At 37.0% G+C, this 26,043-nt stretch overlaps 1 protein-coding gene across 2 annotated transcripts in view; it reads right to left on the reverse strand.

The window, feature by feature from the left end:
* Positions 1–26,043, reverse strand: part of WDR70 (WD repeat domain 70) — a 298,862-nt gene that overhangs the window by 257,736 nt on the left and 15,083 nt on the right. For both annotated transcript variants that reach the window (XM_047093335.1, XM_047093345.1), the window contains one exon: positions 19,481–19,679. In XM_047093335.1, coding sequence (XP_046949291.1) covers positions 19,481–19,679 — 199 coding nt within the window. The remainder of the gene's footprint in view (positions 1–19,480; positions 19,680–26,043) is intronic.

Consider the following 26,043-nt stretch of genomic DNA (forward strand, 5'->3'; position numbering starts at 1 on the left):
GTCTCCCTCTCTCTCTGTCCCTCCCCCACTCACACTCTGTCTATGTCTTTCTCTCTCAAAAATAAATGAACGTTAAAAAAAAATTTTTTTAAGAATATTTACTAGTTGAGAAGGCAGGAAAAAAAAATGAGATCAATAAATAAAGCAACCCAAAGCAAAATTTTGTTTTCTTTTGTTTTTTTTTTCTGTTTTTGTAAAGATTCTATTTAAAAAAATAAAAGTAAAATAAAAATAAAGACCCTATTTTTTTATTTTTATTTTTTTATTTTTGAGAGAGAGAGAGAGAGAGAGAACAAAGGAGAGAGGTAGCAGGAAAGAGAGAGAGAATCCCAAGCCAAATCCATGCTCAGCAGAGAGCCCCATGCAGGGCTCGATCCCACAACCCGAGGATCATGACTTGAGCTGAAATCAAGAGTCAGACACTCAACCAACTAAGGCACCAGATGGCCCCAAAGCAACATTTTTAAAAAATAAACTGAGTGGGGCACCTGGTTGACTCAATCAGTAGAAAATGTGAGCACTGATCTTGGGGTTGTAAGTTCAAGCCTCATATTGGGTATAGAGATTACTTAAAAATAAAATATTTTTTAAAAAATTAAATTAAAAATAATAAACTGAGAATAAAAATGGGGGAAAAATTAATTACACTAAATTAAGTTAAAAAAAGAAAAAAAAGCTTTAAGTTTGTAAAATGAAACATGAGTGAAACAGAGCCAAGAAGTGAGGCATATGTAGGCAGATGTTAGGATCTAGAAAGAAAAGTGAAATGAAAACGAAAGATAAAAAAGGAGGATTCCACATAGATAAATAACAAGTGAAGGACACTGGAAAGGCCAATACAACAGTTGTTTTTTTTTTTAGTGCCAATTATAACAGTATTAATAGAACTCTGGAGTGTGAATAATTCAACTCTCAGAACCTAGGATCAAAAAATATAAAGTGTGAAAAAAAATAGTGTTATGAGCAGAGAGAGAAGGGAGGGAGCAGAGAAGAGGATGGGGTCACCTTTCCAACTAAAATTTATGACAGTATAACATGGCATCACAGACTCTATAGGACTAACTTCAGCAAAGACTATTAAGAGAGCTGCTTATGCAAAAAATATTCAAGGCCTTCATCAAATTTCTCAAAGTCTCTAAATCCTATGATATTCAAATCATTTATCACCCTTGTCAATTTTCTTTTTTTCCCTTAAGAACTGGTATAACTCAGGACACCTGGGTACCTCAGTCAGTTGAATGTGTTAACTCTTGACCTCAGCTCAGGTCATGACCGAGGATCACAGGATAGAGCCCCACATCAGACTCTCTACTGAGCATGGAACCTGCTTAAGATTCTCTCTCCCTCTGTCTTTCTTTCTCTCTCTCTCTCTCTCTCTCTCTCTCCCTCTCCCTCTGCCCTTCTCCCCTACTCACCTGCACACTTTCCCTCTAAAAAAAAAAAAAAAAAAAAAAAAAGAACTGGTGTAACTCAACTAGATCCTCACTTGACAGTGGCTTTGGGTAGAGCAAAGGACATCCCTAACATTACTTCCATACACTTAATGACATTTTACATCTGTAAGATTTTCAATTCACTGCACAAATTTACCAGAATAAATACTTACATATTAAAATAACTTGTAATTAAGGAGACAACAGTCAGTTAAAAAGTACCTCCTGCCTTCCTCATTGTACTTACATTAGGCTTTGCATAATGTAATTTGCATAAACTGGTCTATCTTTGCTACTACACACTGACTACTGCAAATAAATAAAATGGTTCATGCCAACAGTGCCATTCACATTACAATTACATAAAATATTCGTCGGGGGAAAAAAGCCACTGCTCAAAAGCAGAATGGACACATATTAGTGACTGTTCCCGGCAGCTGCCTGAAAGGATACAAAAGCCTACCTGGCAATGGGAGCTTAAAAGGACTGCAGCCTTTTGACAAAGGAATTGTGCCAGGGCTAGCCTGGAAATGTGAGGGTGAGTATTGACTCCCAAGCTTCTAAAGAATAATGGTGATTACATCAGAAGCTAGCTTTAACTCAATGAAATGTTTAGGGTAAGAGAGTAACTATGACCACAGCCAAGGATGGCCATTCACTGACCAAATATTCCATGAGCATCTACTATGTGCCAGGTACTAGTCAACCCACTAGGGATACAACAATAAAAGAGACAGTGTAACTGCCCTCATGGAACTTTTACTACTGTGAGGGGAAAGACAACAAACCAGTAAACAAAAAGTGTCAAATAAAGTAAATACAACAAAAGCAGTGTCAGGAAAAGCAGTGGAGTAGAGAGGAGGTACTTATATAACAAGGTGGTTAAAGAGGTAACACTTACACAAAGATCCAAATGAGATGAGGGAGTTACCTAAAGCTCTCAGCGCTATTCTGTGTATAGGAAAGAGTAAATAGAAAGGCGCTGTGGCAGAACGAGCACAGCTGCTTAAAAGAAAAGCGGAAAGGTCACTATGGGCCGAGAAAAGTGAGCAAGACTGGGAGTGCAAGGGGATGAAGTCAGAAAGACGTGAAGAGGCCAAGTCATACAGGCCTTAGAGGTCAAGGCAGGGAACTTGGATTTCTTAACATTGTGACAGGAAGAAACTGGAGGGTTTACTGACAGGAAAGTGATAAGGGAAGCAGAGAAGTGACAAGACCTGATACACTTTTAAAAGTTTGGATTACTCTGGTGATTACAGAAATATAAACTTTCTTATTTGACCTTATAGACTTAAATCTTAAATTGTAAAGAGACTATCCTTAATACTCCTGCCACTATCATGTAGTTACTCACCTAAAAAGCTTAAAGATACAAAAAAAAAAAAAACCCTGTAAATATGTCTGTTATAATAGTGTCACATCACAAAAGAATATGAAAATATTTTCTGCATTATTCTTTAAAAAGTAATTATTCCAGCATTTATCTCAACCTAAACTTCACTTATTCCAATTTCTAAAAGACATTGTTTATAAGATTCTTTTTTTTTTCCTTCCAGTATAGACAAGACACAGTTGAAAAAAATGGAGTTTTGCCAAAAGCCAAAATGTCTCTATTGCCCCCTAGTGCCCATCTTAAAGAATGAAGACCTTCACACATTTGCGGTTTGGAAATGGAAAGGAACATTCACTGGATTTTGGAATAGAGCTTCTAGCATCCTCTGCTGACAGAATCTTGTAGGTGTAATGAAACTGCTCTCTTTTAAGGAACAGAAATTTCCTCTGAAGTTAAAATCATAAAGCTTCCTCGCATTGTTTTTTTAAGACTTTTCTCTCTAGTCCACTGCAATTTAATTAAAATTGGTCATTAATCAAATATTAGTAATGATAATGAAAACAATGATAAAGCCCAGCAATTGTGAGTGCTTAGTTATGCGTCAACCCCTATGTTAAGTGGTTACTTAAATCATCTCATTCTCATATCAACTTCTGAGAACTAAAAGAGAATTTTTACCTACTTTTAATTCTTCAACCTTTCCCTATGCATGAGGGAAAGAGACTGACTGATACAGGTGGCTGGCAATGACCAAGGCTAAGGGGATAAGAAGCCTCAGACCAGAAGGCAGAGAAGCACAGTGGTGACCCAAACTTGGACTCTCCACCACAGAACGTGCCAGCCAGGGAGTCAGAGAAAGTTCATGGAAAACAGGTGCTCACAACTAAAAAGTCACTGTTACATCCAGCCTTTAGTTACAGTCATAAAAATGCAACTTTCAGTTTTCTGGGGTAATGGGAAAGAGGTTAGCAAGGATAATAAAAATCCTCAATAATCCCAAAGCCTCCACTTAATTATAAGTTACAACTTGCTTCACATTTAATTAAAAAATCAAAATCAGGCACAAGTAATAGATATCGTTTAAAAATTGGGGCGCCTGGGGCGCCTGGGTGGCGCAGTCGGTTAAGCGTCCGACTTCAGCCAGGTCACGATCTCGCGGTCCGTGAGTTCCAGCCCCGCGTCAGGCTCTGGGCTGATGGCTCAGAGCCTGGAGCCTGTTTCCGATTCTGTGTCTCCCTCTCTCTCTGCCCCTCCCCCGTTCATGCTCTGTCTCTCTCTGTCCCAAAAATAAATAAATGTTGAAAAAAAAAAAAAATGGGGGCGCCTGGCTGGCTCGGTGGAGCATGCAACTCTTGATCTCGGGGTCATGAGTTCAAGCCCCATGTTGGGCATGAAGCCTACTTAAAATAAAAAGTCTAAAAAAATAAAATAATAAAAAATGTTTTTCACCTTTTTTCTCTGACCCCACCTACTTGAATTTTTGTTCACTTATTAAATTCAAAGAAAGATACTACTAATAATAAATCTTCAAATATTAAATAGTTCTAATTAGTTGACAGCTGGTATAGTCTGACAAAGCTGAGTAATGGTTTGCATACAATTTTCATATGCATTCTACTTGAAAGAACAATCCCATTATCATCGTAGAGAAGTAAAATGGAATAAAGTAAGAATAAAAAAGCAAGTTTGTCATCAGAAGAATTATGATATACAACATTAACATTCCTGATCCAGTGACCTCAGCAGTGACACAAGACCAACTACTAACAGGCCACTGATATAAACTGAATATAAAAAAAACAACAAGATGAATCACAGCTAGGTGATATAGTTTTTAACGTACCTCCTGATTATGTTCTCTCATAATTTTCCTTCCAATTATACTGCTAATCAAAAACTCATTGTTTGGGATGCCTGGGTGCCTCAGCTGGTTAAGCATCTAACTTAAGCTCAGATCATGATCTCATAGTCCATAGGTTCGAGCCCACATTGAACTCTGCACTGACCTGACCATGCAGAGCTTGTTTGGGATTCCCTCTCTCCCTCTCTCTCTCTCTGCCCCACTTGCACACTCTCTCTCCCTCTTAAAATGAATAAATAAACTTTAAAAAGAACTCAATCTTTAAAACTTTTGTTGACTAGAAGGGGGCACAAAGAACTATTTGGGTGTTTGAATGGTGCCTAAACACAGAATATGAATATACAATTATCAAAACTTACCAAATTAAACCCTTAAGCCCTGTGTACATTATTATATATAAATTACACCTCAATAAAAACAATCACATTTCCTTTTGGTTTTGTGAGACTGTTTTAAGAAGAGAAAGCTGTAACTTTTTTTGCCTCATTTGACAGGTTCATAAGGAGTTAGACTCTGTACAATTAAATAAATATCATTTGACTCAGCGAACAGCTTCTATATTATTAAACTATTATGTGACTAAATTGTAAACTTAGATAAAATAATTAAAAAATAAGTCAACTGTAAACTAGGACAAGGCAAATATAATGATTCTTCCAGAAATAGGTGTCTATATATATTTCTATACTCACATTACCTCTGTTCACTCCTCTAACCCCTAATTCCATTTTCCATGTAAAAACGAACGACTGCTATGTCACAAAGAGAGAACACTCTCAAATGTCATAAAATGAACTGTTCAATTATAAAAACAAAATACACTCAATTTCACTTGACAAATGTTTACTTTTTATGCACTATATAAAGGACATTACACTGGAGCTTTGGAGAGTTTTAAAGAATTATGAACCATTTATATACAAGTCCCTGTACTTGAGATCATTAAACATGATTGCAAAGTGGAGGCAGAGGAGTTAAGACAAGCATATAAATAATGATTTAACAAGGACAATACTTTGTGTTTGCTACAGAAGCAGAAACCAAGCCTGTGAAGAGAAACATGCAATTGGAATCTGGAGAGGCTGCTTGGAGGAAATTACATGTGAAATGAACCCTAAAGGCTAAACAGAATTTTAACAAGCAGAAACTAGAGGAATGGAAAGGAAGCATTACGGTTTTGATCAGTATCAACTCAAACCTTTGTTAGAGAGAATTAATGGGCAAACAGGAATTGGTGGAGTATGACACATTTATAAATAAGATCTTACATATATTTGTCTATAGTGATGAAAAATTAGATACGTCCTTGAAAAAATATATCCTGAGTTACTGATACAACTAGTGCTAAATGGGAACTGAATTATATGTCAGTTGCAGAAAATAATAAAAGAGAGCAGGAAAAAGGTAAAACTCCTCTTAAGAAATAATATCATAAACACAATTGAAAAAAATGCTTATTTTGTTTATAGGTATAACTTGCTTCACATTTCCCTAAATTGAAGCAGTTAAAATACACTTTCTCCAAAATGGTACCTGCTAGGGGAGAAAGGGGAGTTGTTATTTAATGGGTTTAGAGTTTCAGTTTTGCCAGATGAAAAAGTTCTAGCAATCTGTTGCAAAACAATGTGGATATAGTTCACACTACTAGACTATACGCTTTAAAGTAAGTAAGATGGGGGCGCCTGGGTGGCTCAGTCGGTTAAGCGGCCGACTTCGGCTCAGGTCATGATTTCGCGGTCCGTGAGTTCAAGCCCCGCATCGGGCTCTGTGCTGACCGCTCAGAGCCTGGCGCCTGTTTCAGATTCTGTGTCTCCCTCTCTCTGACCCTCCCCCGTTCATGCTTTGTCTCTCTCTGTCTCAAAAATAAATAAACGTTAAAAAAAAATTTTTTTAAGTAGGTAAGATGGTAAATTTTATGTGTGTTTTACCATAATAAAAAAAATTGGCATCTGAAAATAAACTCATACCTGAGGTTAAAAAAATAAAAATTAAAAATTAAAAGTAATGAAATAAATTACAAAATAAAATGTACTTTCTCTGTTAAGGAATCCTTCTGTAAAAAAAAATAATAATAATTAAAAAAATATAAAAATAAATAAAATTTTAAAATTTTTAATATTTTATTTTTATCTTAAATTTTCTTTAATGTTTTATTTATTTTTGACAGAGCACAAGTGGGGGAGGGGCAGAGAGAGAGGGAGACAGAGGATCCAAGGCAGGCTCTGCATTGATAGCAGTGAGCTCACTGTGGGGCTTGAACTCATGAACTGTGAGATCATGACCTGAGCTGAAGTTAGATGCTCAACCCACTGAGCCACCTAGGCACCCAAACAAAAAAAAAAAATTTTTTTTTAAGGAATCCTTCTGTAAAGTTTTTTAAAAGTCCATTTCTATACCTCTATTTCCCTTGTGAATATTTCAGTGCTTCTCTGTATAAATGAACTTGACAAATATATAGTTGAACTTGACTAAATCTTGGCCAAGGCTAGTGTTAATGGAATCTTTCTTTGACAAAATGAACCAAAAAGACTGCAACTCATTTTTGAAGAACAGTACAGTAACTAAACAGCAAGATGTAATGGACACAAAAGAATTCAAATGAAATTTGTGCATGCTAATATAGTAACCAAATCCTAGGAGTTTAAAGATTGCATTAAATTTAAAATTAAAAATTTTAATCCATAAATTTTATACAAACCCATAATTTAAATTTTAAATTTAATCCATTTTAAATTTTATTTAAATCCATAAATTTTATGTCTTCTGTTCCTCTGGAGAAAGGGAGCTAAAATGTTTAAGCTAATACATTTACAATGAACAAAATAAAATCAAGTAGAGTCTATGTCATACAATATTAAAGGACTATTCACGATAACTAAAAAAGTTTTTTTAAAGTAAATAATTTGTCATTACTCTAATTGAAAGCACCAAACACTGAATATAAATTTATGCTCACTACAGAGTTATTAATTGGCTCCTCCCTCTCCACATTATCCATCCTTTGTAATGGAAGCACTGAATTTTAGCTACAATCCTGGCTTCCTAAAGGAAATTATATTTCTCATGTGAAAGATTAAGTTCAAAATCAGTACCCTTCTTTATCCCTTCTGCCTTCCTGCTGACAAAAATGAAAAAACCATGGCTATAGCTTGAGCATACATCTTGAAGTCCACATATTGAGGATGGCAGAACAAAAGGAAAGAAGTAACCTAAATCTATGGTACCCTGTACCTGCAAACTAGTTCTGGTCCATTTAACTGTTGATTGCATTTATGTGAGATAGAAAAAAAAAAGTCTTCTATCTTGTTTAAGCCATTGTATTTTCCACTTTGTCAGTATCACCCAAATTACATAATACAGAATTCCTCCCTTAACCATGGTTTCACTTTCCTGTTTCAGCTACCCGCAGTCAACCGTGGTCCAGCAGCATATGGTCAGGTCTAATGCAGCCTAACACATTGCAGCATAATGCCTACGTCATTCACTTCACTTCACTTCATCACATAAGCATTGTATCATTTCACATCATCACAAGACAGTGAGTATTTTGGAAGAGACCACATTCACGTAACTCTTATTACAGTATATTGTTATAATTGTTCTACTTTATCATTAGTTGCTGTTAATCTCTTACTGTGCCTAATTTATAAACTAAACTTTACACAAATATATATATATATATATACACATACATATATATACACATGTATATAAACATTAAAAAACATTTAAAAACATTAAAAAAATTTTTTAAATAAGGTACAAAAGGTTCCTTTTAGTTTCATTTTTAGATGTTTCTAAATTTTTCTTAACGTTTATTTATTTTTGAGACAGAGAGAGACAGAGCATGAGCAGGGGAGGGTCAGAGAGAGAGGGAGACACAGAATCTGAAACAGGCTCCAGGCTCTGAGCTGTCAGCACAGAGCACGACGCAAGGCTCGAACTCACAGACCGTGAGATCATGACCTGAGCCGAAGTCAGACGCCCAACTGACTGAGCCACCCAGGTGCCCCATCATTTTTAGACGTTTTTATTAGAAATCACTTTAAGGGGAGCCTGGGTGGCTCAGTCAGTTAAACACCCAACTTTGGCTCAGGTCATGATCTCAGTTTGTGGGTTCGAGCCCTGCGTCGAGCTCTGTACTGACAGCTCAGAGCCTGGAACCTGCTTCTGATTCTATGTCTCCCTATCTCTCTGCTCCTCCCCTGTTCATGCTCTGTCTCTGTCTCTCTCTCTATCTCTCAAAAATAAATAAACATTTTTTTAAAAAATTTTTAAAGAAACCACGTTAAAATTTTTTAATTCACTCTCTGCTATATATTAAAATAGGTGACCATCATGATAAACAATAGTCACCATTCTAAGGGTTCCAAATACATTCATTCACTCATTAAATCATCTACACAATTCCAGTTAAGTATTTTATTAGTCCTATTTTACAGAGAAGAGAAGACCAAGAAAGGTTAAGTAATAACTTGCCCAAAGTCACACAGCTTGAAAGTAAAAGCTCCATGAGGCTCCAAAATCCACTCGCTTAATCACTATTCTATACTGCCTCCCTGTATCTATATTTTGTTTCTTTTTATTGTCTGGATTACTATTATAGTACTCCAGTTAACAGCAGAAGCTGGGAGACAACTTAAGTAGCTATTGCTGTTGGAGTGATACTGGATTCATTAAGGTGGTAGTAATGGAGATGGACAGAAAAGGAGAGATCTGGCTGGAGATAGAGCTAATGAGACTTGGTAATGAATTGGACGTGGGGGAGGAAGGAAAGAGGAATCAATGATGGTGACTAGGTTTTGTGACCTATCCATCAGCAAATGTTTAAAACTCTGCCTCCTGTGCTTTATGTAACTTTATTTATGTTACTTGTTGTGGTTTTTTTAATGTTTATTTATCTTGAGAGAGAGAGAGACAGTGGGGGAGAAAGGAACAAAGAGACAGAAAGAGAGAGAGAATCCCAAGTAGGCTCCATGCTGTCTGTACAGAGCCCAACACAGGGCTCAATGTCACAAACCGTAAGATCATCATCGGCTGAGCCAAAATCAAGAGTCAGATGCTTAACCAACTGAGCCACCCAGGGGTCCCTATGTTCCTTGCTTTTCTATTTTCCTTCATTCTTCTTAACTTATGCTTTCTTATAGCATTTCACTTCATTAAGTCCTTTTTGGAACAAGTTAAGATACAAATTTACTCATAATACTTAAGATTTATTTTATATTCATGTTCAATATTCTGTTTGGAGTTTTTTTCCCTCTATCTGTTCTACTTTTTAAATTAAGATCTTAATCGGCTTACAATGAAAGAATGTTAACTGATGTAACCCCATTATTTGTTTCTTTTTTTTTTTTAATGTTTATTTTTGGGAGAGACACAGACAGACAGTGAGCAGAGAAGGGGCAGAGAGAAAGGAAGACACAGTATCTGAAGCAGGCTCCAGGCTCCGAGCTGTCAGCACAGAACCTGATGCAGGGTTAGAACCCACCAACTGTGAGATCATGACCTGAGCTGAAGTCTGATGCTTAACTGACTAGCCACCTAGGCGCCACTCCATTATTTGTTTTCAATCACAGATACAACTTATGATCAATATGGAAGCTAGAAAAGAATACAAAACTATGCAGCAGAGAAAAACAAACAAACAAACATTATCCTCAGGTCCAACAATCCAGAAACAAGCAATGGAAATACTTTGTTCCATACATATGTATCATTTAAATTTCTGAAATCATACTGTCTAGACAGTTTTACATCTTTTCACGGTGCTACTGAAAACTCTTACTAAACACATTTAATGGCTGCATAATATTTTTTTTTAATTTTTTTTTTCAACGTTTTTATTTATTTTTGGGACAGAGAGAGACAGAGCATGAACGGGGGAGGGGCAGAGAGAGAGGGAGACACAGAATCGGAAACAGGCTCCAGGCTCCGAGCCATCAGCCCAGAGCCTGACGCGGGGCTCGAACTCACGGACCGCAAGATCGTGACCTGGCTGAAGTCGGACGCTTAACCGACTGCGCCACCCAGGCGCCCCATGGCTGCATAATATTTTATGACTAAACAACAATTTACTTGTCATTCCTCCTGTTATTAGACATGTATTCACATTATTTCTAATTATTCTAATATTTCATATATATCTATCATTTTCAAACATTTTTAGACATGGAATCTTTCTGACTAGAGATAGCTCTGAGCAAACCCAACACAACATAAACGTAACACTTTTTTCGATAAATTATAAAATTTACTTATATTTTGCCTTTAAAAGCCAGAACAAATGTCACTTTCTGGAAAGTCGGCTTATCAGAAATATATGAAGTACACTTAAGATAAGGAAGTCAGTTTCCTGGTACCACCAATGGTATGGACATGCTCTCATGAGTTCTCTCAAATGAAAACAGATGAGAGAGCCAATATCACCACCTATCACTCTCAGATAATGTTCCATGAAACACATTCTGAAAAATCACTATTATAAATAGTACTGTGATAAACATCTTTGGGCATGAAGCTTTTTCCAAATTTCCTCAGGATAGAATCCCAGAAGTAGTATTACTGAGATTAAAGGAAATAACATTTTTAAGGCTCTCAATACTTAGTAATTGAGTTTCAATAATAAAAACAGCTATTAGAGCTACTGGCCAGTTCCTAGCCTATTTACCTGTTCACAGTCCTTCAAAGACTATGATGGTTATGATTTAATAAGTATAATTCAAGATAGTCACAAAAAGATATAAAAATGGATATGATACAAAAGGCCAGGCACTTACCATCGCTCTCATGTCATTCTCAAAAGCAGCTAACAGTAACACTTCTAAAGACATCAACCACCACATATTACAGAAGAAATATTTTTCACAAAATAATAATCAAAATAAATATTACTTCTTGGTTATTTGGGAGCAATAATATTCTTACAAGTCTTATATGAAAACTTCAAAGTGGCTTCACTGTCACAGACAAACAAGGCAGCAATTCCATATCCTTCTTTTTGAGAAACATTATTTTGTAAGCAATATCCCATGTCCTTAAATATCCATGACACATGATACAGATCACAACTTACAGAGGGACCCTAACATAGTTAATCTACTTAAGCAAGCAGTGACAGCAGGTTGGGAAGTGGTGCTGCCACAGGTGGACCGGGAAGAGGCTTACCTGTGCAGCCTTTTGTTACAACACAGATTGCAGATGTTGAGACAGGATCCACCCCAGTCCTACTGAATCCTACTGAATCCATCTCCAGATTACAAAGCCTAAGCATACTTAATTTTTAATTGTACCAAAGATGATTCTTACATTCAGAGTAAGAACCACTGGGTTAAAAAAAAAAAAAAAAAAGGTTATGTTAAAAATATTTTTCCATTACTTTCAATAATACTTACTGAAATATTTAGCCAGTCAAGTATGTGAACTTGGCTGCTTTCCTACTAAGTAGAATGTCTCTCTAAAAAGCCACAGTGCTTTGCAAGTTTCTGAGCAACAAAATAATCAAATTGTATTCAGGAATCCCCAGATGGAGTCCTGCCTGCTGTAGTGGTTTATTTTCCCTCATTTAGGGAATGAGTACTATTATTTGCAACGTGACTCGTGTTACAAATAGTTTAATCTTGAAGCAGTGAGGAAAAGGATTGAACAGAAGATCCTAAAGGCAAAGAGACAAGTGGCTTCAGCAAAAGTTAAATGGGAGAAAATGAAAGCCCGAGTTTGATCGCAGATGAATTTAGAACACTGTTGGAGCTTAAACATGGACATGTTTCATGAGTCATTAGAAAGCTGGAACTGAGGAGCCCCTGGTTGGCTCAATGAGTTAAGCGTCGGACTTCGACTCAAGTCATGATCTTGCAATTCATGAGTTCGAGCCTCGTGTTGGGCTCTCCGCTGTCAGCTTGGAGCCCACTTCGGATCCTCTGTTTCTCTCTCTCTCTCTTTGCCTCTCGCCCACTGGCTCTCACTCTCTCTCTCTCAAAAATAAACATTAAAAGAAAGAAAGAAAGAAAGAAAGAAAGAAAGAAAGAAAGAAAGAAAGAAAGAAAGAAAGAAAGGGAAAGAAAGCAAGCTGGATCTGAAGTTCAAATGAGATGATTCAATGCTTCCAGCTGCTTTGAGTGAATAGTAGTCATGAGGTAAGAAAATGTAAGATGTAAGAAACTTCACCCAGGGGCGCCTGGGTGGCTGGCTGGTTAAGCGTCTGACTCTTGGTTTCAGCTCAGGTCATGATCTTTCAGCTTCTTAGTTTCAAGCCCCACATCGGGCTCTGTGCTGGCAGCACAGAGCCTGCTTGGGATCATCTGTCCCCTTCTCTCTGCCTCTCCCCCACATGCACTGCCTCTGTCTTTCTCAAAATAAACTTTATTAAAAAAAAAAACTTCACCCAGGTCAAACATGAAATGATAAGGCAAGCAAGGACAGGTCCTCGGGGAATGCTTATTATTGGGGACATGTGAGGAAATAATGAAAGTTTTGAAAGAGACTTTCTAGAAATGCAAGCACCATTGGAACAGGGATTTTTTGGCTTTATTCACTGTTATATCCCCAACACCTGGAAAGTACCTGACTCATAAAAAGTGCTCAATAAATATCTGTTGAATAAAACAAAGAGAGAGGCAGCAAACCAATAGTATAAAGAAATAGCAAAGAGTTTCAAGAAAGAAGAAATCAACACTGTCCAATATTGCAGAGGTACAGAATGAGAATGAAGAAAGGGCCTTTGGATTTAGATATTTTGACTTTGTCTGTGAGGACAGTGTCTTAACAGAAAAGATTTCCAGAGAAAATGTGGTAACAAAGCAAAAGTAGCAATACAGATACTACTTTTGAGACATTTGGTGAGAAAGAGGAAATTAGACAGTAGCTTGTAGGGAAAACTGAATTAAAGAAAGATTTTAGTATGCTTGCAAGCTTAGAGCCAACAGCTAGTAGAAAGGAAAAGGCTGAAAACACAAAAGGAAACAAAAGGCACAAAAGAGTGGTGAGGATGAAACCAAGAATGGGCAAAAAAAGGAGAGGAAGTCAAGGAGAGGAGGGAAAATTCTGATATGTCCCAAACCATTAAAATATAACTAGCATTTTGATATATAAAACAATCTCCTGGGTGGCTCAGTCGGTTGAGCATCTGACTCTTGATTTGGCTCAGGTCATGATCCCAAGGTCATGGGATCAAGCCCAGCATCAGGTTCCACAATGAGCTTGGAGGCTGCTCAGGATTTTCTCTCTCTCTCTCTCTCTCTCCCTCCCTCCCTCTCTCTCTCTCTCTCTCTGTCTCCCTCTCCCCTCCCTCCCTCTCTCTCTCTCTCTTCCCTTGTCCCCTGCTCGCTCTCTCTCAAATAAATATAAATAAATAAATAAATAAATAGATAAATAAATAAATAAAACAATCTCCTATAATTTTGTTTAGCATTACTCCAAACTGATTTCCTAAAGGAACTAAATTCAGTTTCTAAATCAACAAAGAATTACTAGGGCCGAATTCCAAACAACCATAAAAACAAAATTTCTTCAAAGGCCTGAAACATTTGAACTCAATGTTGAAACATACGCCAAACATTGCTATGCAATAATGCAAAATAAATCATGCTAATTTGTCTGGCTAGATCCTACAACATTCACATTCAAGACAGTAATCAGCAGATTTTGCTTTGCCTATGATCCCTGACTCTAGAGGCTGACAAAATCCCACATATCAAATACAACATAAGTTGTAGTCAAAAAGTCATGTTCTCACTCAGAACCTAAAAAACAGCCTAAGGTTGCCCCCCTTCTACTACTATTAAACCACAGTCTGAAAACTGAAGGACTCAATTCAAGGCCAATATAATTTATCCAAATCTAGGAAGGCCACTGCAAAGCCACATTCACATTTGCAAATTTCCAAGCTGTCTGCTTTACCCGCCATCTCTGCCCTAGCCTTGGAAATGTTAGTTATGATAGACATCCAAAAGACATTTTTCTTCTTGGAAAAGAAACAAGGAATCTCCCACTCTTGCCTTATCTCCCTTCCAAAAGTTTAGTTAATCAGTTAACAATGCCAATAAACTTTGCATTATCATTAGTGCACACTTTAAAATTAAGGCTGTTATTGGTACACTTATCCACAGCCTTGCTTTGACTTGCATATTATCAGCATTTTCTTTTACTATATTTGCAAAGAAAAAAAAAGGTACACCATAAAAAGACTTAATAATTTTCTTTCAAGAGACATGACATGTATAATCTTATAAAAAACCAGAAAACTAAAAAAACCAGAAAACTAAAAAACAAACAAAAACAAACAGAAAACTGTTATTCAGTCCCCTGATACGCTTTAATTACAGCCATGAAAGGCTAAAGCTTACAGACAAGCTTCTGAGTCCCACACCTTGGCATGCTTTTACTTCTTTGCCCAGCTGCACTTCAGGCTTACTCACACATCAGTTCCATGTCAAAAGTTTGGCCTTCTTTATCAACTTTCCATTCTAGGCAAGTTGACTTTCGCATCATCTGGAATCTAATCTTGTATATATTGCCTGTGTTCCTGCCATTTACTCTTCACAGACAATATGTGGCCTATGTGCACATGTCCATCAAAATGTAACCCTCTACAAGGTTCATTCAAATTCCACATCTTCCAGAAAGGTGCTCTTCTCTGTACTGATCTCTACATTTGTTCTCAGCAGCCTTATCTTTCCACCTCCCCCTTATGAGAAAACTCAGCCAGGTGCTATTCATATGACATTTCACCACCATATCATATACTTGCATACATTTGAGCCCTCACTATAGCAATTTTTTTTCTTACTCATAACACCCTTCTTTTTTCCATTCTCTGTCCTCCAGCTTCTTGTCAGCCTTGCAAACCTGTGTTAACCAGCTGAGGCTACCATAACAGAATACCACAAACTACATGTCTTAAATATCAGAAGTTTATTTTCTCATCATTCTGGAAGCTAGAAGTCCAAGACCAAAGTGTCGGCAAATTTGATTTCTGTTGAGAGCTTTCCTCCTGGCTTTTAGATGCCTACCTTCTTGCTTTGTTATATGCAGACCTGGTTCTCTGGTGTCTCTCTTCTCTTTTTTCCTCTTATTTTATAAAAAAAAAATTTTATAGAGAGAGCATGAGTGGAGGATAGAGGCAGAGGGGGAGGGGAGGGGTGGGAGAGGTGGGGGGGAGAGAGAGGGGGAAGGGGGAGGGAGAGAGAGGGAGGGGGGAGAGAGAGAGGGAGAGGGAGAGAGAGAGAGAGAGAGAGAGAGAGAGAGAATGAATATTTCAAGCAGGCTCCATGCTTGGCACAGAGCCTGACACGGGGCTCAGTCCCATGACCCTGAGATCATGACCTGAGCCAAAACCAAGAGTCAGACGCTCAACTGACTGGGCCACCCAGGTGCCCCAGTGTCTCTCTTCCCATAAGCACACTAATCCTATAACATCAGGGTCTACCCATATGACCTATAATTTAACCTTAATTACTTCCAAAGAGTCTCACCTCCGAATGCCACACTGGGGGTTAGGGCTTCAACATATGAATCCTGAGGGCACACAAACATTCACTACACAATATTCTCACATTTCATGATCAACCTAATTATTACCTATTCTGTGAACTACTCAAAATAATTAAGCATATCTTTCTCATGTCCATAGCATATTGTGACCTAGATGTGACCTTCTTATTGCTTCTGGTTTATCTTTGTGTGCTTGAAAAGAAAATGTTAGATAAGGATTCTATATATCTATCTATATATATATATATATATAGAGAGAGAGAGAGAGAGAGAGAGAGAGAGTAGGGAGAGATGTATATATATAAATGTATGTATATATACATTTATATTGTCCGGTACTATACTCTTACTAATTGTCTTAACAATTTCTGAATCTCCCATTATGACTGTAGATTTGTCTATTCCTCCTTATAATTCTGTCAATTTTTGCTTTGAATATATTGTGTTAAATTCATGGAGATTAAGAAAGGCCAAATTTTCCTAGAGAATAAACTTTTCCTTTTAGCATTAAGTAATGACACTCATTTTGCTACTTTGACTAATTATGACATAAAGATTATTTTGTGTTACATTAGTTTTATAAGACTAATCAGTTATCTTTTGGTTAGTATTTTCCTGCTATAGTCACGGAGCAGAGAGACATGGAGCCCAACACAGGGCTTGAACTCACAACCCTGAGATCAAGACCTGAGCTGAGATCCAGAGTTGGACACATTATTATCCAACTGAACCACCCAGGCGCCCCTATTCCTTTCTTTCAACCTTTCTATGCCAGTACATTTTGGGTCTATCACTCATAAACAGAATATATCTAAATTTTTTAAATCTAATCTGAGAAATTTAAGTGGCAAGTTGAGTCCACTTACATCTACTGTGAATACTGATACACTTGCATTCACGCCTACCACCTTATTTTGTGATCTCTATTTACCAAGATTTTCCTCTACTTCATTTTTCTCCTTTCCTGTCTTTTACTGCAACGATTGAGTTGTCTTCAAAGGCATATCAAGAGCATTGCAGTGGAAGTGGTGCAGACAATAAGGGGGTGCATTGTCTGTAAAGAACCTTAAAACAATATTAAAATCAACTGAAGAGGAGTCTGTTTTCCATTATCACCATTTGCTGGCAGTTCTAAAAATGTCAGTTCAGAAATGTGTTTTTTGTTGCTTTTTACTATGATTAGTGCTGAGTTTTGATAATATATAAGTCTCAAATTAGCAAATTTTTATTATTTCAATAAGCATTATACTATACATGCAGTTGATTTAGAGAACTCCCAGTTACACAGTCTGTACCACATACATACGCATACATACTCATGTACTTATGTTTACAGATAATGTTGAGTGGTTCAGAATCATTCAAGCTTACTTTAAGGGTAGTTTCATATCTCCAATCCTTGTTGTCTACACATTTCTGCATTTAAACAGCAGATTGAAAACAAAGTGATATATTAAGACAAAGAAATAATACTTGAGTATCTTCCATTCTGTTATTCTTTGAGGAAAAATAAAAGATGGGAGACTATGTTGGCAGAAAAATCCAAAAGAGCAATGCTTGAACACCTGAATTGTTTTCACCAAAAACATTCTAAAGCAGATAATTTGATGATAATATTTACCATAACCTAGCCATTTTCTGATTTTTATGGAAGAAATCTTTAGAAGTTTTTATCAAATGTATTAGAAAATGGTATTTTTTCTAGAAAAGACATTTTAGTGAAACCAGGTATTTTTTAAAAGCCACTAGAATTGATATCAAGATAAAAAGAGATATGGTCAACACTGCAGTTTCAGAAATCTATTATAAAACACAATTTTTTTTTCAACGTTTATTTATTTTTGGGAGAGAGACAGAGCATGAACGGGGGAGGGGCAGAGAGAGAGGGAGACACAGAATCGGAAACAGGCTCCAGGCTCTGAGCCATCAGCCCAGAGCCCGACACGGGGCTCGAACTCACGGACCGCGAGATCGTGACCTGGCTGAAGTCCCTAAAACACAATTTTTAATAAAACTGCCAAATTTATCCTTATGTGCCTCTTTTTTTCATTTCACATACATGTGCACAGACACACGTGTATGTGTGCACATGTGTATATATACATACACCTGTCATTTCATGAGAAAAAAATTTTTCAAAATTAAAAGTTTTCTTTGATCAACTATGAATAGACATAGATTGACAAATTTTGTATACTGGGTACTGAACAAGAATATGCAAAGAATGCCCATTTTGTGAAGTCACTGACAGATTTGCAAAAGTTGTTCCTTTTCTGACCATCATTTGTTTCATCTCATAATCATTACTGAAAATAATCTGTCAGAGGATGACATTAAAAAATTATCCACTCCAGGTGTCAAATACATAAAGTAAACCAGTGGCTTTCTTTATGTTTTCTTTTACCATTTTGGAGGTTATACAATTTGTTTCTATTCTTTGGGTAACTACTCTTAAATTTTTAACTTGCATACTTGACTTAACCTAATCTGAAGTTAACAAATATCTCTAGCTTCCTCCCAAATAATACAAGGACTTCAAAATGAATGAACTGATTCTACTCTCCCATCTTCCATATTATTGTTTACAATAATTTGAGATCTACTTTGTTTTTATATCCCCCCAAATTTATTCACTACCATTATGTACACTCAATGCTTATGTATATTTAACAAAATTGTATTCCTTTTTTTTTAAGTTTATTTATTTTGGGAGAGCGTGAGCGCATGCATGCACACAAGCAAGGGTGGGGCAGAGAGAGAGAACGCGCAAGAGAATCCCAAGCAGACTCCTGACTGCCAGCATGAAGCCCAACGCAGGGCTCAACCCCACAAACTGTGAGATCGTGACCGACATCAAGAGTTGGACGCTTTACCCACTGGACCACCAGGTGCCCATTAATTCCTTTTTAACACATTGCTTCTTATTGTCCATTTATTATTTTTGAGTAACACTGCCTTGTTCCTGAAGTACATCCTTTCAAGTTCTTTCAACAAGGGCTATCAGTAGTACACTCAAAACTATTCCTTACACGGGGCGCCTGGGTGGCGCAGTCGGTTAAGCGTCCGACTTCAGCCAGGTCACGATCTCGCGGTCCGTGAGTTCCAGCCCCGCGTCAGGCTCTGGGCTGATGGCTCAGAGCCTGGAGCCTGTTTCCGATTCTGTGTCTCCCTCTCTCTCTGCCCCTCCCCCGTTCATGCTCTGTCTCTCTCTGTCCCAAAAATAAATAAACGTTGAAAAAAAAAAAATTAAAAAAAAAAAAAACAAAAAACTATTCCTTACTTGCTCTCACGCATGAATAACAATTAGCAGGGAACTGATCTCTACGCTATTCCAATGAATTGGTAAATTACTACTGAAATACTTACTTCCTCCTCCTCTGAATCACCGTCATCATCATCATCATCATCTTCGGCATCTTCATAAAGAGGTGGAGGTAAAGGACCAACGATATCTTCCTCAATATGATTACCTGGTTCTTTCATCATTTTAAGAGGTAAAGGAGGGCCAATTAACTCATCATCAGAAGAACCAGAACTCTCTTCACTTTCACTGCTGCTTGTATCCCTGAAAATACAGAAACAGAAACTCTTTGCCTCTACTGTAACAAAGAACACTCTAGAGATAGTACTGATTTCCCAGGAAACTCTGCCTCTCCTTTTAACAACTAAGTTTTTATTTTAATTAATTAATTAATGTGTAGTTTGTTAAAATTGTAATTCAGACATTAAATGTGTAACTCAGGTATTATTTTATCTTAAGAAAGTAAAAGTTTCTTTTATCTACTTACCCTAAACATAAAGTCAGAGTTAAAGGTCACAGCAATTATGTTACGGGCCCCTGAGATAATCCTCACTCACGAAGAGCCAGCAGAACTGGGATGTGGGAAAAAACTACAAATTACTATATCCATAAGAAAGAAAACCACTGAGGTAACCAATCCCTCTGTTTCCTATATCTGAATCCAATCACTGTTTTTACCACAGGAGCAAATAAAGGCAGCCATGTAAGAAAGTTAGTATTACTCCCATAAGGTTTCAATATATTTTCTGAAACACAAATTGTTTCCCAATTTTTATTCAAATTTGTTGAGTTGCTAAAATGTTTTATGTAGCATCCCTGGATTCTAAAACTGTCTTACTGTAAGGAGCATCACACTGATTCTCAAGGTGTTTTTCTACCCAGCACACCAGAGCACCATTACGCAGTTGCATTGAGGTCTTTATCACGCACCTCTAGGCATTCTGAAATACACCACCATCCACCATATGCCTCCACTTCCCATCCCATCCCAAAGGGTTGAGAATTGTGTTCATAATTGTGTGCATTAATCTATCAAATATTTTATAAAACTCAAAGTATTATTGCCCTCTAATAAAGTATTTCTAGTTTGTAAGCTCCATGAAAACAGAAATTTCTGTGTGTTGTGTTCATTGCTGTCTCTAGCACCTAAATGAGGCCTGACGTAATTAATAGGCACTCAATATCCACTGAAGAAAAAAAAAATGTGATTTTTCTTTTTATTTTCATCTAAGATCAATATTGAGGGGAATACATACTTAAACACTTATCCACATACAAAGACGGGAGCAAGCAAACCTCCACGAAGAGCTTCTCTTTGTTTTTGCAATGGTTTAGCTCGTGGTTCTCCAGCCCTACAGGCCTTCTTTCAAACCATATAGGTTAAGCTTGGTCCAGCATGAGGGTCTTTGCACTTGCAGTTCCCTCTGCTGGAACTGATCATTAAATGGCCTCTTTCTCATCTTTCAGGTCTCGTCCCATGTCACCTCCTCAAAGAGGCTTTAATGCCCCCCCCTTTCTTAATCTTCAAACACATCCCTATCAGTCACTATTATCTTCATTCTCTTAGTTTATCTTTATTAAATACCTCACTAAGTTATCTTATTTGATTGGTTACTCAGTTGTTTACAATCTGTTATCCATCTCCTCAAATATCCCAACAATATGAGCTCAGAGATCTCATCTGACTCCCTAATTGCTGTATCCCCAGTGCCGAAACCAGTGCCTAACCCACAATAGATGTTCAATAAATAACAGCTGGATGACTGAATACATTTTTATTAAAGTAGTCACACTCCAAAATTTTCTCCCTTGTGATTAAAATCACAAATTCCCAACTGTACTAGTTTAGAAGTCGCAGACTTTCTTAATGCAAAATTATTCAGAGCACAGAGAGCTCTAACTAAACTGTTAATCTTTAGCACCAATGCTTTAACTGAATTAACTAGTTCAGAAGCAAGCACGGAACTGACAACTACATGAAGCCATGTTGATTCCAGGGCTGATTATGCAGTCCTAATACCCACATGAAACTAGATGGAATGTATCAGCTTCTATGCAGCTTCTAAGTCCATTTCTGTCTTTTTGCTTCTAATATACACAAGGCAAAAAAATAAACTATTTTAACATATTTTCAATTTCTGAAAAACAAAGTCTGTAAAATTATGCCCAAAAATGTCCGTGACAGAAAACAGAGCACATTCCATGTTTAAAATATGCCTTGACTCAATGTGGTGCCAAAATATGAACCAGATCCTGAGAAACAATATGCATCTGATGAGAAAACAAAGGAGTCAAAACCTAACATTTTTCTCAGCTGACTTTTTAAAAGAGAGCTTAGCTAAGCATTAAATAAGATGTGTAAGTATACAATTTCAGTTTAGAAATTAAATTCATAAGCAAAATTCATTATTTCTGGTACTAATTTCTTTAGAGAAAATGCAAATGTCTGAATGATTCCTATCTTACAAATTATGAGTACATCAATATTTCTCTCCTATCCTGCAGCTATATTTCATTGAATAAATGACATATTTCTTCCCAGTATTTGATTTTGAAGGGCAACTTACATTCATATACTATTTCTTTAAAGCCAAAAAAAGGGGGTAGTCTTAGGGACGCCTGGATGGCTCAGTCAGTTGAGTGTCCAACTCTTGATTTCAGCTCAGGTCATGATCCCAGGGTTGTGGGATCGAGCTCCACATGAGGCTCTATGCTGAGTGTGGAGCCTGCTTGGGATTCTCTCTCTCCCTCTCTTTCTTTCTCTCACCTTCAGCCACTCTCCCCTGCTTGCACATGCTCTCACCCTCTCTCTCTCTCTCTCAAATTAAAACAAATGTTTTTAATTTATTTTTTTAAGTTTATTTATTTTGGGAAAGAGAGAGTGTGAGCAAGAGAGGGTCAGAGAGAGAGGGGGAGAGAATCCCAAGCAAGCTCCACACTGTCAGCATAGAGCCAATGCGGAACTCCAACTCACAAACTGTGAGATCACGACCTGGGCTGAAATCAAGAGTCAGGTGCTTAACCGACTGAGCCACCCAGGCACCTACCAAAAACTTAAATTTTTTTTTAAAAAGTGGTAGTCTTAAATGACTACCTTCCTCTAAAACAAATTTTAACAACATTGTAGATTTTTTAAAAAATTATTTGGGGGCTCTTGGGTGGCTCAGTCGGTTAAGTGTCCAACTCTTGATCTCAGCTCAGATTTGATCTCAGGGTCATGAGTTCAAGCCCTGCATTGGGCTCTGTGTTAAATGTGAAGACTACTTAAAAAAATAATAATAATGAATAAAAAAAAAATGGTTAAAGGACTTCAATAGTTATTTCTCCAAAGAAGATATATAAATGGCCAATAAGCACATGAAAAAATGCTCAAAACCTTTAGACATTAGGGAAATGAAACTAAAAACTACATGATACCAATTCACACCTACTAGGATGACTATATTAAAAACATAACAAAACAAAATGGAAAATAACTAATGACAAGAATGTGAAAAAATTGGAACCCTCGTACATTGCTGATAGGAATATAAAATGGTGCAACCACATTGTAAAACAGTTAGGCAATTCCTCATAAAGAAAGTTAAACAGGGGTGCCTGGCTGGCTCAGTCAGAGGAGCATGCGACTCTTGACCTCAGGATCCTGACTTCGAACCCCATGTTGGATGTAGAGATTACTTAAAATAAATAAGGGCACGTGGCTGGCTCAGTCAGTGGAGAGCACATGACTCTTGATCTTGGGGTACTTAGGTTCAAGCACTATGTTGGGTATAAAGATTACTTAAAAATACTGGGGCACCTGGGTGGCTCAGTCAGTTGAGCATCCAACTTCGGCTCAGGTCATGACCTCACGGTTTGTGAGTTTGAGCCCCACGTTGGGCTCTGTGCTGACAGCTCAAGGCTTGGAACCTGCTTCGGATTCTGTGTCTCCCTCTCTCCCTGACCCTCCCTTAAGTATATATATATAACTTAAAAATATTTTTAAAAATGAATCTTAAAAAGTAAGTGAATAAAAATTTAAAAAAAAAGAAAGTTAAACATAAAATCACCATATAACCCATAAATTCCACTCCTAGGTATATACCAAAAAGAATTAAAAGCAAAGACTCAAAAACATACGCTTGTACACCAATGTTCATTACATTCACAAAACTCAAAAGGTGGAAACCCAAAAATAGTCAGTAACACATGAATGGATAAACAAATTGTGATATATACATACAATGGAATACTATTTAACCATTTAAAGGAATGAAGTTCTGATACAAGAACTTTGAAAACATCATCCAAAGTGAAAGAAGCCAGATATGAAAGGAAAACAGTGTATAATTCCACTTATATGAAATATCTAGAACAGGTAAATTTCAAGGAGACAGAAAGTATATCAGTGGCTAAGAGGAGAGAACAGTGAGAAATCATTGGTTAGTGGTCAAATTTCTGCTTGGTGTGTAAAAAAATTTGGAAATAGAAAGTTGCCACAGTAGAAAAAAATCAAGACAGTGGTAAAAGGTTACAATTTAGAAATATGAAGGTAAATAAAAGATGAAAAACAAAAAAATTTAAGTAGTTTTTTTCTGGAAAGTAAGAATCATGAACAGGGAAAAACAATGCTTGACTTCATAATGTGTATAAATTCTTTGACAAAAATTTAAAAGATCAGTGGTTGTTGGGAATTAGGGGGAGGAAGGAATGAAAAGGTAGCGCACAGAGGATGTTTAAGTCACTGAAACTACTCTGATATATAATGGTAGCTACATGTCATTACATATGTGTCCAAACCTACAGAATGTACAACATCAAAGACTGAACTCTCATGTAACTATGGATTCTGAGTGATGATGATGTGTCAGCATGGGGTCATCAATTGTAACAAATGTATTGCTCTGGTAGGGGGGTGTTGATGATGAGGGAGGTAGGAGGACAGGAGCTATATGGAAAAAAAATCTCTGTACCTTCTGCTCAATTTTGCTATGAGCCTAAAACTAATCTAAAAAATAAGGCCTTGGGGAGCCTGGATGGCTCAGTCAGTTAGGCATCTGACTTCGGCTTAGGTCATGACCTCACTGCTTGTGGGTTCCAGCCCTGTGTCTGGTTCTATGCTGACAGCTCAGAGCCCGGAGCCTGCTTCAGATTCTGTGTTACCCTCTCTCTGCCCTTCCCCCACTCATGCTCTGTCTCTGTCTCTCTCTCTCAAAAATAAACATTAAAAAATTTTTTAATTAAAAAATAAATAAAAAGTAAATCCTATTAAAATTAAAAATAAAGGGACAGGGAAAATTGATTAGCCATATGGAGGAGAAAATAAAATTGGATTACAACTTCACATTACTCACAAAAAGCAATTCTGGATTGATTAAAGACATAAATGTTAAATACAAAACTCGATAACTTCAAGAAAAACATAGGAAGTTTTCTTTATGATCTCAGAGCAAAGACTCATTTCTTTTTTCTTTTTTTTTAAGTTTATTTATTTACTTTGGGGGAGAGAGAGTACGTGTGCAGGAGCACGAGAAGGAGAGGGGCACAGAGAGAAAGGGAGAGAAAATCCCAAGCAGGCTCCATGCTCAGCAGCTCAGCACAGAGCCTGACACAGGGCTTGATCCCACAACCGCAAGATCATGACCTGAGGGGACATCAAGAGTCCGACGCTCAACCAACTGAGCCAAACAGGCACCCCAGGACTCCTTTCTTAAGCAAAACACAAAAACACAGAAGAAAAGATTAATAAACTAGAATACATTAAAATGTGAAACTTGTGTTTATTTAAAAAACACCATTAAAAAATAAAAAAATTATAATAAACCATCAAGCAACCCAGTATAAAATCTGACAGAAGATACAGTTCTTTTTATATCTTCAGAAGAAAAAATATCTCTCCAAAAAACTTTTAAAATGATGCACAACTACACTAGTAGCCAGCAAAGTGCAAACGAACATCATAAGGCTATTACTTCACAATAATCAGATTGGCAAAAATGAAAATGTGTAACAATAATGGGTGTTGGCAAGGATGTGGAGCAACAGGAATTCTTACACTCTGCTGGTGGTAATGTAAATGGGTACAAACTCTTCAGAAAATAATTAAGCCAAATATAGTAAAAGTAAGTATGTACTTAAAGACCTAACAAGTCTACTACTAGATACATACTGTAAAGAAACTTTTGCACATATAAAACAGAGGATGGCTACAAGGCAGTAAAAACATAAAAAATATGTCATAATAATACAGAAAAACAGCAACCTAAACTGACTAGACAATGGAAAAAATTAGTGTATTTCTAAAAAGAAAACCAAACTGCACTGAAAATAAACTATAACCTCACTTGTGAACATGAGTGAATCTCAAAAACCTCTTGGATTAAAAAAAAAAAAAACAACAACACCAAAGTGAAAAAAAAATCCAAGACAGCATTAACAGCATCAATATAAAATAAGAAATCATGAGGCCCCTGGCCTCAGTCAGTTGAGTATCTGAATCTTTATTTCAGCTCAGGTCATGATTCCACGGTTTGTGGGATCGAGCCCCAAGTCAGGGCCCTGACAGTGCAACGTCTTCTTGGGATTCTCTCTCTCCCTCTCTGCCCCTCCCCAACTCAACACTCACTCACATGCATGCACTCTAAATAAA

This window comes from Lynx rufus, unplaced genomic scaffold, assembly GCF_022079265.1.
Source record: "Lynx rufus isolate CCGP_SWC_20201006 ecotype Redwood Valley unplaced genomic scaffold, mLynRuf1.p SCAF_1, whole genome shotgun sequence".
NCBI classification, from domain to species: domain Eukaryota; kingdom Metazoa; phylum Chordata; class Mammalia; order Carnivora; family Felidae; genus Lynx; species Lynx rufus.